Source organism: Papaver somniferum, chromosome 2 (assembly GCF_003573695.1).
Source record: "Papaver somniferum cultivar HN1 chromosome 2, ASM357369v1, whole genome shotgun sequence".
Taxonomy (NCBI): domain Eukaryota; kingdom Viridiplantae; phylum Streptophyta; class Magnoliopsida; order Ranunculales; family Papaveraceae; genus Papaver; species Papaver somniferum.
Window position 1 is genome coordinate 153,896,613 of NC_039359.1, and position 16,157 is coordinate 153,912,769.

The 16,157-nt window shown below is 36.1% G+C and overlaps 1 protein-coding gene across 1 annotated transcript; it reads right to left on the reverse strand.

Moving 5' to 3' along the window:
- Positions 1-13,077: 13,077 nt before the first annotated feature.
- On the reverse strand, positions 13,078-14,619 carry LOC113352281. Its single transcript, XM_026596122.1, has one exon. The coding sequence runs from the start codon at positions 14,617-14,619 to the stop codon at positions 13,078-13,080; it is 1,542 nt and encodes a 513-aa protein (XP_026451907.1).
- Between the last annotated feature and the right edge of the window lie 1,538 nt (positions 14,620-16,157).

The following is a 16,157-nucleotide window of genomic DNA, read 5'->3' on the forward strand; positions in this document are numbered from 1 at the left end:
AGAACGGAACCTAACCTTGTTGCTGTAACGAATTTCCGGGAACCTTGTGTCGTTGCACAAGATAATATAGAAAAGATTTTCTTTCAAAAGTCATGTGATAGCACGTAAATGCAATAATTAAGGAGTACGTGAAAATGTCAACTTCTCAAATCCTATATATAGGTATATGGTAGCAAACTATACATGTATCAATAGTACGACCAGCAAAATCGTAAGACAGGAAATTCAAAACATCAATATCAGATATTATGGAGAGCAAGAAGCTTACTTGTTTTTTCTTTGTGTTGGTTATGATATTTTCTTATTTTTCTGCTGCCCAGTCATGTATCGGTGCCGGTAAATCTTGTGCTTTTAGCGGTGATGAATGCTGCGATGGAGCAGAATGCAGCCCAGGCAAAACTTGTGTAGTTTGCAAAAGATTTAATGAAAAATGTGGAGCTTTCAGGGCCGAATGTTGTGATCGCTTTGGAAGTCAAATGTCCTGCAAGGGTAGTTTCCTAGGCTTTGAGGGAAGATGTGCCTGATTGACATTGTTAATGGTGTGGGGTTGAGTTTCGTCATTATTTCTCGTTACAATTGTGATCACTGAGAGGTGTTACGCGTTGATTTGTTAGAACTACATCGAACGAAAACACAACTGATCAGTGCTCATATTTATTTTCTTGTGTTGTCTTTTTTTAAATGATGCATGGTTAATCATTTTCTTGATATTTGTTTTGTAAGACCACCATGGTCGAAAATGTTTGTTATTAATAATATCAGCCCAAAATTAATAATAAGTATAACGTTCTCATGATTTTCATATCTGTTACTCCAAATGCAAACTAAATTTACCTATAGATTTCGTAGTTCAATTTGGTGTTCAATATGATAGAAAACACGGCAGTTACTAGTGAATTCTAGACCCTCAGATTGTAGCATTCTGCCGACGGGTTGGTCATCTACCACGACGACCCTGAAGATCCAGGATGCCATAGCATGTCCACCTTAAGACTACTGGTGCGACATCAAGCACAATGAAACCTTAAGACTATTGTATCAGAAACCTTAAGCACAATGAAACAAAGTCTTCCGCCTTAGCATTTGGCTTTTTCAAACCCGGTACTAACGACAAGTCAAGTGGTACTCTTGGATTGAACCCGTACACTACCATGAATGGTGAATACCCACTACTCCGGTTCATGCATGGTTGTAAGAAAATTCCGCCTTACATAAAACTTGGTCCCATGTCTTCAAATTCTCCTCAACCAAGCAACGGAGAAGATTACCTAGGGAACGATTTACCACTTCGGTTTGTCTACCGTTTGAGGGTGATAAGAGGTGCTAAAGCTTAAATTGGTCTTGACCAACTTCCATAAGGTACGACAAAAGTGTCCCACAAAACGACTATCTATATCTGATACGATGGAAGAACGAATACCATGTAAACGGTAAATCTCTTTAAAAAAGAGTTGAGCTACCATGACCGCATCCGTTGTCTTTTTACAAGCAATGACATGAGACATTTTGGAAAAGCGATCTACCACTACAAATATTGAATCCATACCTCTTTGAGTGCGCAGTAATCCCAAGATGAAATCCATACTCAAATCTTCCCATGGACGAGAAGGAATAGGAAGTGGCATGTATAATCCCGAATTAGTGGCCGTTCATTTAGATACTTGACATATATGACATCTCTTCACATATCGATGAATCTCCTTCCACATTCCCGGCCAAAAGTATGAGCTTGAAACCAAGTTCCAAGTACGAGTAGTCCCCATATGCCCCTCATCATGAAGCTCCTTAATAATTTTCAACCTTAAGCTTGATTCCGGAATGCAAAGACAATTTTTACAGTAAAGGTACCCATCGAAAATAACATAATCACCATTACGTAGTAACCTTTCATCAACCATAAGAGGACCAAAATAAGTATCAACTTTTAAAAGCTCTCGGATGTCATCGAATCCAAAAAATACGAGCCCGCATTTGTGTAAGAAGAGAAGTACGTCGACTCAAGGCATCCGCTACCTTTTTTTGTACACCCGACTTGTGCTTGATGGAAAAAGTGAATTGTTGCAAATAAGAAGCCCATTTACCATGCCTAGTAGAAAGCTTGTCTTGAGAATTGATATGCTTCAATGCCATGTGGTCCAAAAATAAGATGAAATCCTTGTGAATAAGATAGTGTCGCCAATGTTTGAGTGCTTGGACAATGGCATAAAACTCAACATCGTAAGTGCTATATGCAAGTCTTGTCCCATTTAACTTTTCACTATAAAATTTCACCGGTTTCCCTTCTTGACTAAGAACCGCCCCAATGCGTAGTTTAGAAGCATCACAATGAAGTTCAAATGGTTTATCAAAATTTGGTAATATTAACATTGAAGATGTACTTAACTTTATTTTCATCAATTCAAAGGCTTCGTCCGCTTCTTGAGTCCATGAATACTTTCCACCCTTCATGCATTCGGTTATTGGATCCATGATTCCACTAAAGTTTGCAATGAATCGACGATAAAAAGAAGCTAACCCATGGAAACTTCGAATATCAAACAAATTTTTTGGGTTGGGCCAATTCCTTATGCATTCCACTTTATCTTCATCTACCGAAATCCCATCCTTACTAACCACATAACCAAGAAACAAAATTTTATCGATCATGAATGCACACTTCTTCAAGGTAGCATAAACTTGTTGTGTTCGCAAAATCATGAGAACCTCACGGAGGTGACGTATATGAGATTCCGTATTGGGACTATAAACAAGTATGTCATCAAAGTAAACAACCATACACTTCCCAATCAACGGCCGAAGTGCTTAATTCATTAATCGCATAAATGTACTTGGAGCATTTGAGAGCCCAAATGGCATAACCATCCATTCATAAAAACCGTCTCTAATCTTGAAAGCGGTCTTCCATTCATCTCCCACCTTGATACGAATTTGATAATATCCATTTTTAAAATCAAGTTTGCTAAAAACACATGCTCCACTTAATTGATCAAGTAAGTCATCTAAACGAGGAATTGGAAATCGGTACTTCAATGCGATTCTATTGATTGCCCTACTATCCACACACATACGCCATGGACCATCTTTCTTTGGTACTAACAAGGACGATACCGCACAAGGGCTAAGACTTGGTCTTGTAAAACCTTTGGCTATAATCTCTTCAACTTGACGACGTAATTCTTCATGTTCTTTGGGACTCATCCGGTAGTGGGATTTGTTGGGAAGACTTGAACCGGGTACTAGATCAATTTGGTGTTGCACATCTCTTAATGGTGGTAATGCATCCGGTAAATCTGTAGGAAAAACATCTTGAAATTCTTCGATAATTGGCTTGACTAGCGGTGCCACAAAATCATACGATGTAGATTCTTTCACATAAAGTATATAGAAAACCTCTGAATCATCCAACTCTTTTATGAACTTGTGATAAGTAAGTAGATTTTTACCATCACCATTTTGTGGCTTAGGCATAAGCTCACGATTGGGTACAAGAGTCAACTTCTTATTGCTCCACATGAACGAATAGTTGTTTGTTCTCCCATCATGATTCACAAACCGATCATATTGCCAAGGTCGCCCAACGTTTAGTGACTTTTACCTTGCTTCCTTGGTTAAGCCATGATAAAGAATATGGAGAAGTGTGTTCTTTTGTCTCTAACTTCAACTTGCGAACCACTTCTTCGGAAACGATATTTTCACAACTCCCCGAATCAATCACAAGCTTGCAAACTTTCCCACCAATTGTGCAAGTGGTTTGAAAAATTTTGTAGCGTGGCCATCGATCACCTTCATCGAGTTTTGGAGTAAAATAGTTACGCAACACAACCAAACATGGTCCTTGGTCACTATAAGATCCAAATATGGTGACCAAATATGCATCACCTTCATCATCACCTTCAAATATTGGTCGCTCCATAAGATCCAAATATGCATCACCTTCATCATCACCTTGAACAAGCATGTTCTTCCCCGGATGATCACTCTTCCTACAATCATATGCTTTATGTCCTTCGTCTGCACACTTGTTACATTTACCTTGAAAGACTTGTTGAGAAGTATTGAATTTTGATGGAACGTTAGTAGTTGGAGCTCGATTAGTTGGAATTGGATAAGTAGTATTTTTAACACCTCCTTGAGTGTGAGTACTCCAATTGGTATGTGAAACTCTCCTTGCATATTGCTTCTCCAAAGATAATGCCCTTTGATAAGCTTCCGACACCGAATCAATATCAAATAAGTTTAAAGTACCTTGATATTGCATTCTCAAACCTCCTATATACCTTGCTACAAGTTGTTCTTCCGTTTCGTTAATATCGTTCTTTGCAATCAATTGATAGAACTTGTAGTTGCAGGAAATCCTAGACTACACCCCTCATATGATTTCATTTTTGATCAACTCATTTTTAGGTTTATATTCTTAATTTTATTGATTAATTTTTGAATGTTCTTACAAGAAAGATAAAGAAGTCAAGAATGATCTCTGCTATGAACTTTCTCTCTCCTATTTACTTGTTTCTTACTCAAAAAAGATCTCTCTCTTCTTTACAACTCGAATGACTATTTATAAGGAAATACATAGTGGATGCCAGATAATCTGTCCTTTATTTTCGAATATGGTTTGCGACATTCTCGCAACCTTACAGATGTTAATTTCGCAAACTCTCTAATCTTCGCAAGACTATCACATCTTTCTCGTGACCTTAGATGACATCATTTATTCTATCATTTCTGAAACTGTTTTGCGGCTCTGTTATGCTGTGTCATTGATAACTTCGCTGAAACATTGTCATTGAAAAATTCTGATCCTACATCTTGCCTCTTCTCATATCTTCTCTGCAAAGTAGAGAATAATGTGAGAAATGCCGTAGCTGCTTATCTTTTCATATTCCACATTTATCACACGTACTCTCTCTTCCATTTATTTCTTGACACTTCTTCTGTAACCGCTACTTTTCAATTGCTCACGTCTCTTCGTCTTAATGGTTTTTATTTCTTCGAGTAAAAAATCTTCTTTATATACTCTTCTTACCCCCTTTTTCTACCTTTTTTTTTTTTACTTTCTCTACTATTTTTATTCTCTCATCTCTGCAACTCTGTTATTCTTCTGCAAATTCTGCTGCTGTAATTTTTTCTTCCTTCAATCCTTTTAGTTTCTATACATTCCCATACTCTATGTTCAAACATGGATCCAAGTGGTCATAGATATGAAAAGAATTTACAAGGTGTCCAAAAATATCTTGCTGATAAAGGTTTCACACTCTCCACCATTCCTGGTGAGAATGCCAAATCAATTCTTTCTGTCAAGATTTTCTATGATCAATATTGTGATAATCAATCAATCATAATTTCGCTTGGTCATATTCTCGCAGGTCTCTCTATTCCTTTTTATAACCCAGATCTTACTTTATTTTATGAAATTCTCGCTCATTTGGGATTTTCGCGAGCCATCTTCCAACTAAGTGGGGACTGCATCCGTATGATGCTAGAGTTCGCTAATCGTGGTGCTGGTATATTAATATACTTACAATTAGTATTAGTAATGTCTTAAAACTCTTTCAATTAATATTAATATCGTCTTTAGAATCTAATAAGTTAAAATATCTTAAATTTCGTCCTTCATAATATCATCTTTGCTGCCTAAATATTTTTATAAGGTGAAAAATTCTTTAATACAACCTTTTTAAATATTTTAAAAGGTAATTTTCCTAAATTTTTGAATTATGATACAATTTGTTTACAATTTTATTTTATAACAACTATCCAAGACCATATACAAATTTATATCGATTGATATTATTTACAAAACAATATTCTTTTCTTGGAATTTGTGGGTTTGGTCACTCTCTATATAGAACGTTCCAGCAAAATAATTTTTTTTCTGTAAGTTGCATTCTTCGGCTAGGTTTTTTTTTTTAATGTTTGCATTAGTTTTCTTATTCATCGCTCTGATGTATGTTCTAGAAAATTTTCATGGTAAGCTTTACTAATCATCGTTACCATTTTCAGAATGTTCAACCAATAAATCCAATGTATATCATGATATTTCTTTCTTAACCAATTTACTGTCTTGTTTTACAGGGTTTGATCATTCTTACATTTATATAGTTTGTTGCATCTATATAATAGATTTGTATAACGGAAAATGGGTCATTTGTCCAAATATTTTTAAATCACGGTTCAAATGGAGGAGTAAAAATAGTTTGGGTGAAATGGCCAAAAAAAATAGTATCATCCTAGCTTAAATTTAAAAAATAGCAAGGATGAAACTGGATACATCCTGTGTAAATTAAAAATAAGAAAAAATATTTGAAAATGGGCACGATGAAACTGGTTACATCCTGCCTATTTTTTCATTTTTGTCCATTTAAACAGTATCAAAATCTAACTGTCCATTTCACTCAGGAATTGTTGATTTTAGTCTTTTTAACCAATTTTGTGTTTGTATAATGCCAATATATGGTCTATAAAGACCATCTCATCTTAGTGGCAGCCTTGGGAGTCCATTAAGTCCATCTAGCATTTCTCCGGAGATTCTTTCACAAGAAAGCATGGGTTTAAAATTGAAACTTACAAATCTTAGATCTCCTCAAGTCTAAGTCGTCGAGCGCGTTGATGACTATGATAAGGCACGGTGGTGGAGTCGGATAATAATACTAGTTTGAAGTTAAATTTTGTTCTATTAAACGGCGTTAAGTACGTAAGTTGGTCTAGGGATGCGACGCTAGTTCTTGGTGGAAGAAATAAAATCTGGATTTATTAGTGGGAACAATACATGTCCAGAAGATAAAAATCCAAAGTATGAGGATTGGATTTCTCATGATCAACTTCTCAGGACATGGCTTTTGCAATCAATGGAGCCACATATTTCTAATATTTTTTATTTTTCTGAATTTGCAAAGGATTCAGTTGCCAATTTTATTTTTTGTCAAAATAATGTAGCATGCGTGTTTGAACTCAAGCTGAAATTGCCGAAGCTGAACAAGGTGATAAAAGCTTTATTAAACATTATGTTTTTTTTGAAGAAAAAGTGGGATGAAACTCGATTTATATCGACCAGATACCACCGATGCAAAAACTTTATTAAAAAGAGTTGAAGAAGATACAATCTTTGATATGCTTAGTAGTCTCAAATATGAACATGAAGCATTATTCTATTATATTGTATATATTACCATACCGAGGATCGAGCAAAAATGAGTGGACGGTTAGAAACACCAAAATAGACACAGGATTAGTAACGGAGATAATGTAAGTTACCAAAAAAGGTATTCCTGCATAAACGTAATCATAATGGGGCTTTAATTTTGTAGAAACGATAAAGTTATACCCTATGTGGGACTAAAGGTTTCATTCACTCATAAGAAAACGAGCAAGTTCTCTTAGAAACTCAAAGGTCCTAAGTTCCATTCCCACCAAAACTATTAAACCAAAACAACAAAACTCATTTTCTCCAACATTTTTACCAAATGATTACCAGCTACAACATTCCATGAGATATAGTCCAAGTTGGGCTCAATCGACATCTTCGCACCAATTTGAGGGAGGGTGTTGGTTGGAGAGAAGAAATATATGTTGAGATTTTAATTCTATATATATGTGTCGACATATGGTAACAATATATTTGCTACTGTCGGCAGTATCTCTTCCAAAAAATACCTTCACTGTAATTCTCATATACTCTCTCCGTCCAAGTTTACTTGTCTAAATTGGATTTTGCAAAAACTTGAAAGAAATTGAAATTACTTCCACATACACCATCGATCTTCCAAATTGTTTGTTTAATATACTAGTTTTCAGATCCTAGTTTTTGTTTCTTTCTTGATAATTAGAAAATTTTAATGGGAAATATACCAATTTTTGGTACAATTTTGCTAAAAAAAAACAAAATTTAGACAAATAAAGTCGGACGGAAGGAGTAAGAAGATTCCATATAACCTGTATCGATATGCTATGATAAAAACCCTTTTCTTCTCCCCTGGATGTAGGCTATAGCTGAACCGCTTAAATCTTTTGTTTCATATTTATATTTCAAGTTTGCCTCCAACCCCTTCTACTTATTCGTCTCAGTGTAGATGCTTTCAACAAAAAAATAAGATTTGGCTTCATACCCTCTGTGCCCGAAACTCCCATACGTAGCGCCTTATGATAGGTTGGGACTAACCATTTTTTTTTTAAGCATGGACTAACCAGCTATTCATCTACTATAAAAGATCATAAAAAATAGCAAAAAAAAAACTAATATTATATGCCAGAGTGCATAAATAATGCCAATTGATTAACTATAAAACCAATATCATTTGGGAGCACGAAGTGTTTACCAACCATGGATCAAAATGATTAGGTGCTTTAAAATATTTAACATAAAGTCATAAACAGCTGTGTAAATCTACAACAAATATTAATAAAAAGGAGATCATTAATATTTCCTTCGAAGCATAAAACAGATCATTAATACGTGTTCTTCTAAATTTATTTTTCCTGCACGATCTGTTTCTTTCTTTGATACAAGGTAGCCCCTGGACGGACCCCCCAACACGACCATGTCGGCACCGTTGATATCTAGTCTCTCGATCGGTTTTATTCGTCTCTATTTTTGTACAAAAAATGAAACTTATAAATCTCTGATTAATATAGACTACAGAGCAACAAAATTACACAATAAATCGAAAATGCAACACATAAATGTAGATATTGATCTTGATTCGTAGCCATAGGCATGATGTTCTGAAATTATAATATTCCACATCATGTTTAGAAAATTAAAGACAAGAACATTATATAAGTATTTTAGGAAAATTGGAAAAATGTTCCAATATGAGATGCAATGTTGGAAATCTGCCTCAACGATAAAAATAATTGGAAAAATGTCCCATTCCGTTGACTTTGCCACCCAACCCACTTAATTCACATATGTAAGGCCAAGATCACCACCAGAACCACTACAAAAACTACCGTCGCCAACACCTAAATCTTAAACCCAGAACCCTCAACTCTGAATCCTGAATTTTAATTCCTTAAACTTGAATTCTGAAGAGTGTATTTGTCTATTTTTCGCATGTGTGGACTCACACATGTGATTTAACAGGGTTTCTGAAAGAATGAGAATTTTTCCAAGTTTTTAAATATTAGGACAGATTTCCAACATCACACCCGCATTTGGGCATTTTTCCAATTTTTCCTATTAATTATTGGTGTTCTAGCCAGCTAGCTAGCAAGGTGATATCAGAAACTTAAGTCCATATTATTGTACTATTATTTAGAAGTCGAGACCGTTGCTAATAACGGCACATGGACATGGTGCAATTATGGGCTAGGTGTCAGCACTAATAACATGGAATTAAGAGCGAGAACGGAACCTAACCTTGTTGCTGTAACGAATTTCCGGGAACCTTGTGTCGTTGCACAAGATAATATAGAAAAGATTTTCTTTCAAAAGTCATGTGATAGCACGTAAATGCAATAATTAAGGAGTACGTGAAAATGTCAACTTCTCAAATCCTATATATAGGTATATGGTAGCAAACTATACATATATCAATAGTACGACCAGCAAAATCGTAAGACAGGAAATTCAAAACATCAATATCAGATATTATGGAGAGCAAGAAGCTTACTTGTTTTTTCTTTGTGTTGGTTATGATATTTTCTTATTTTTCTGCTGCCCAGTCATGTATCGGTGCCGGTAAATCTTGTGCTTTTAGCGGTGATGAATGCTGCGATGGAGCAGAATGCAGCCCAGGCAAAACTTGTGTAGTTTGCAAAAGATTTAATGAAAAATGTGGAGCTTTCAGGGCCGAATGTTGTGATCGCTTTGGAAGTCAAATGTCCTGCAAGGGTAGTTTCCTAGGCTTTGAGGGAAGATGTGCCTGATTGACATTGTTAATGGTGTGGGGTTGAGTTTCGTCATTATTTCTCGTTACAATTATGATCACTGAGAGGTGTTACGCGTTGATTTGTTAGAACTACATCGAACGAAAACACAACTGATCAGTGCTCATATTTATTTTCTTGTGTTGTCTTCTTTTAAATGATGCATGGTTAATCATTTTCTTGATATTTCTTGTACGTTTTGTTTTGTAAGACCACCATGGTCGAAAATGTTTGTTATTAATAATATCAGCCCAAAATTAATAATAAGTATAACGTTCTCATGATTTTCATAATCTGTTACTCCAAATGCAAACTACATTTCCCTATAGATTTCGTAGTTCAATTTGGTGTTCAATATGATAGAAAACACGGCAGTTACTAGCGAACTCTAGACCCTCAGATCGTAGCATTCTGTCGACGGGTTGGCCATTTAAGACGACGACCCTGAAGATCTAGGATGCCATAGCATGTCCACCTTAAGACTACTGGCACGACATCAAGCACAATGAAACCTTAAGACTACTGTATCAGAATCCTAATCGACGGATTCTGATTCAACACAACATTAAAATGGATGATACCCAACTTTGGAATACCAGCTGCTAAGATGGAGATTCAGCACAACATTGAAATGGATCTAACGTAGATGCCTACACTTAAATTCCTAACAAAGAAGATTAGAAGCTGCAATTCATACTATTGATGCCAACAATGTTCAGTTTCCACATAGTGATGAGAAGCTCACCTAGTTGTACAATTTTTAGCCACAACTAAACTAAGAAAATCCAATATACACAAATTAGCAAGGTCATATGAAATGAACCCACTACTGCTGCCATTTAGTAGAAATAACTTACAACTCATCACGAACCTTTTGATCAGAGAGATGAGATTTTGATTCGAATTCAAGGAGATACTAATGTAAAGTGAAACTTCTACTTGCAATAATAATGCAAAATTGAATCAAAAACACCATGAAATAGAATTACTAACTTTCAATTTAAGCTTCTTCTACCCTTAGAATAAGGAAGAAACAAAAATCAAAGTTCTTCTCTATAATGCTTACAACTTCTACCCAAAATTAATTGGAAGCTACAAGTTTATTGAGGCATCTCCTCACATCAACTCAACTCAAAGAGAAAGATTGAAGGAAAAGGAAAACAAGGGTTCTAACCAAGTCTCTCTTAAAAACAAAACATGAGGGGAGTAGAGCTAGGGTTTCAAAACATATAGTAAATGTGAAGGATAAACAAGAAATAAAGCCAAAGAAAGCGGGCAAAAGAGCGAAAGATGTTAGCAAGGGTATAAGTGGAATACCACTATGCATCATCCTCCCCTACATAAGAGAAACTCTTCCTCGAATTGTCAATATCGGCTTCCATAGCATTGTCACCCCAATATGGAACCAAATGCTTCACGTTGAACACATCGGGTGTGCGAATGGAGCTTGGTAAGTTGAGGCGATAGGCATTATTGTTAATCTTTTCTTCAATTGGAAATTGTCCAATCTTCCTTGCCTTGAGCTTGTTGTATTCACCTACGGGGAAACGGTCTTTATTAAGAACCGCATAAACAAGATCTCATACTTCAAACTCAACCACACGACGCCTTTGATCAACCTTGTTCTTGTATTTTCTTGATGAAGCTTCTAAATGCTTTCGGGTACTTTCATGTATAAGGTGGAGTTGGGAAACAAAGTCTTCCGCCTTAGCATTTGGATTTTTCAAACCCGGTACTAACGACAAGTCAAGTGGTACTCTTGGATTGAACCCGTACACTACCATGATTGGTGAATACCCACTACTCCGGTTCATGCATGGTTGCAAGAAAATTCCGCCTTACATAAAACTTGGTCCCATGTCTTCAAATTCTCCTCAACCAAGCAACGAAGAAGATTACCTAGGGAACGATTTACCACTTCGGTTTGTCTATCCGTTTGAGGGTGATAAGAGGTGCTAAAGCTTAAATTGGTCTTGACCAACTTCCATAAGGTACGACAAAAGTGTCCCACAAAACGACTATCTCTATCCGAGACGATGGAAGAACGAATACCATGTAAACGGTAAATCTCTTTAAAAAAGAGTTCAGCTACCATGACCGCATCCGTTGTCTTTTTACAAGCAATGACATGAGACATTTTGGAAAAACGATCTACCACTACAAATATTGAATCCATACCTCTTTGAGTGCGCGGTAATCCCAAGATGAAATCCATATTCAAATCTTCCCATGGACGAGAAGGAATAGGAAGTGGTACCCATCGAAAATAACATAATCACCATTACGTAGTAACCTTTCATCAACCATAAGAGGACCAAAATAAGTATCAACTTTTAAAAGCTCTCGGATGTCATCGAATCCAAAAATACGAGCCCGCATTTGTGTAAGAAGAGAAGTACGTCGACTCAAGGCATCCGCTACCTTTTTTTGTACACCCGACTTGTGCTTGATGGAAAAAGTGAATTGTTGCAAATAAGAAGCCCATTTACCATGCCTAGTAGAAAGCTTGTCTTGAGAATTGATATGCTTCAATGCCATGTGGTCCAAAAATAAGATGAAATCCTTGTGAATAAGATAGTGTCGCCAATGTTTGAGTGCTTGGACAATGGCATAAAACTCAACATCGTAAGTGCTATATGCAAGTCTTGTCCCATTTAACTTTTCACTATAAAATTTCACCGGTTTCCCTTCTTGACTAAGAACCGCCCCAATGCGTAGTTTAGAAGCATCACAATGAAGTTCAAATGGTTTATCAAAATTTGGTAATATTAAGATTGAAGATGTACTTAACTTTATTTTCATCAATTCAAAGGCTTCGTCCGCTTCTTGAGTCCATGAATACTTTCCACCCTTCATGCATTCGGTTATTGGATCCATGATTCCACTAAAGTTTGCAATGAATCGACGATAAAAAGAAGCTAACCCATGGAAACTTCGAATATCAAACAAATTTTTTGGGTTGGGCCAATTCCTTATGCATTCCACTTTATCTTCATCTACCGAAATCCCATCCTTACTAACCACATAACCAAGAAACAAAATTTTATCGATCATGAATGCACACTTCTTCAAGGTAGCATAAACTTGTTGTGTTCGCAAAATCATGAGAACCTCACGGAGGTGACGTATATGAGATTCCGTATTGGGACTATAAACAAGTATGTCATCAAAGTAAACAACCACACACTTCCCAATCAACGGCCGAAGTGCTTAATTCATTAATCGCATAAATGTACTTGGAGCATTTGAGAGCCCAAATGGCATAACCATCCATTCATACAAACCGTCTCTCATCTTGAAAGCGGTCTTCCATTCATCTCCCACCTTGATACGAATTTGATAATATCCATTTTTAAAATCAAGTTTTCTAAAAACACATGCTCCACTTAATTGATCAAGTAAGTCATCTAAACGAGGAATTGGAAATCGGTACTTCAACGCGATTCTATTGATTGCCCTACTATCCACACACATACGCCATGAACCATCTTTCTTTGGTACTAACAAGGACGGTACCAAACAAGGTCTAAGAATTGGTCTTGTAAAACCTTTGGCTATAAGCTCTTCAACTTGGCGACATAATTCTTCATGTTCTTTGGGACTCATCCGGTAGTGGGCTTTGTTGGGAAGACTTGAACCGGGTACTAGATCATTTTGGTGTTGCACATCTCTTAATGGTGGTAATGCATCCGATAAATCTGTAGGAAAAACATCTTGAAATTCTTCGATAATTGGCTTGACTAGCGGTGCCACAAAATCATACGATGTATATTCTTTCACATAAAGTATATAGAAAACCTCTGAATCATCCAACTCTTTGATGAACTTGTGATAAGTAAGTAAATTTTTACCATCACCATTTTGTGGCTTAGGCATAAGCTCACGATTGGGTACAAGAGTCAACTTCTTATTGCTCCACATGAACGAATAGTTGTTTGTTCTCCCATCATGATTCACAAACCGATCATATTGCCAAGGTCGCCCAAGAAGTAAATGACATGCATCCATCAAAACAACATCACACCAAACTTTCTCTACATATTTGTTACCAATAGAAAAATTAATGAGACAACGTTTAGTGACTTTTACCTCGCTTCCTTGGTTAAGCCATGATAAAGAATATGGAGAAGTGTGTTCTTTTGTCTCTAACTTCAACTTGCGAACCACTTCTTCGGAAACGATATTTTCACAAATCCCCGAATCAATCACAAGCTTGCAAACTTTCCCACCAATTTTGCAAGTGGTTTGAAAAATTTTATGGTGTGGCCATCGATCACCTTCATCGAGTTTTGGAGTAAAATAGTTACGCAACACAACCAAACATGGTCCTTGGTCACCATAAGATCCAAATATGGTGACCAAATATGCATCACCTTCATCATCACCTTCAAATATTGGTGGCTCCCTAAGATCCAAATATGCATCACCTTCATCATCACCTTGAACAAGCAAGTTCTTCCCCGGATGATCACTCTTCCTACAATCATATGCTTTATGTCCTTCGTCTCCACACTTGTTACATTTACCTTGAAAGACTTGTTGAGAAGTATTGAATTTTGATGGGACGTTAGTAGTTGGAGCTCGATTAGTTGGAATTGGAAAAGTGGTATTTTTAACACCTCCTTGAGTGTGAGTACTCCAATTAGTATGTGAAACTCTCCTTGCATATTGCTTCTCCAAAGATAATGCCCTTTGATAAGCTTCCGACACCAAATCAATATCAAATAAGTTTAAAGTACCTTGATATTGCATTCTTAAACCTCCTATCTACCTTGCTACAAGTTGTTCTTCCGTTTCGTTAATATCGTTTTTTGCAATCAATTGATAGAACTTGTAGTTGCAGGAAATCCTAGACTACACCCCTCATATGATTTCATTGTTGATCAACTCATTTTTAGGTTTATATTTTTAATTTTATTGATTAATTTTTGAATGTTCTTACAAGAAAGATAAAGAAGTCAAGAATGATCTCTGCTCTGAACTTTCTCTCTCCTATTTACTTGTTTCTTACTCAAAAAAGATCTCTCTTTTCTTTACAACTCGAATGACTATTTATAAGGAAATACATAGTGGATGCCAGCTAATCTGTCCTTTATTTTCGGATATGGTTTGCGACATTCTCGCAACCTTACAGATGTTAATTTCGCAAACTCTCTAATCTTCGCAAGACTATCACATCTTTCTCGTGACCTTAGATGACGTCATTTATTCTATCATTTCTGAAACTGTTTTGCGGCGCTGTTATGCTGTGTCATTGATAACTTCGCTGAAACATTGTCATTGAAAAATTCTGATCCTACATCTTGCCTCTTGTCATATCTTCTCTGCAAAGTAGAGAATAATGTGAGAAATGCCGCAACTGCTTATCTTTTCATATTCCACATTTATCACACGTACTCTCTCTTCCATTTATTTCTTGACACTTCTTCTGTAATCGCTACTTTTCAATTGCTCACGTCTCTTCGTCTTAATGGTGTTTATTTCTTCGAGTAAAAAATCTTCTTTATATACTCTTCTTACCCCCTTTTTCTACTTTTTTTTTTACTTTCTCTACTATTTTTATTCTCTCATCTCTTCAACTCTGTTATTCTTCTGCAAATTCTGCTGCTGTAATTTTTTCTTGCTTCAATCCTTTTACTTTCTATACATTCCTATACTCTATATTCAAACATGGATCCAAGTGGTCATAGATATGAGAAGAATTTACAAGGTGTCCAAAAATATCTTGCTGATAAAGGTTTCACACTCTCCACCATTCCTGGTGAGAATACCAAATCAATTCTTTCTGCCAAGCTTTTCTATGATCAATATTGTGATAATCAATCAATCATAATTTCGCTAGGTCATATTCTCGCAGGTCTCCCTATTACTTTTTATAACCCAGATATTACTTTATTTTATGAAATTCTCGCTCATTCGGGATTTTCGCGAGCCATCTTCCAACTAAGTGGGGACTGCATCCGTCTGATGCTAGAGTTCGCTAATCGTGGTGTAAATGTTAGTCTCCAAGTTGAACATACAGCCTTGATTAGAGATATGATTTCTGACAGACAAGGTTGCTAATTGCTCTTCTTTACTAATCTTTTGCTTCTTATGAATTTTCATCAAGTTAATAATTGATTGTCTTTTGTTCGCAGATTCTGAAAATAAATATCGTGAAAAGATTGAAGAACTTGAAGCTGAAAAGGAGGAACTCGCAAAGAATCTTTCTTCTCGCAACGACAAGTATTCTAGATTAAAGAATCAAATCAAGATTACCGTTGAGAATTTTAAGAATTACGCTATGCATT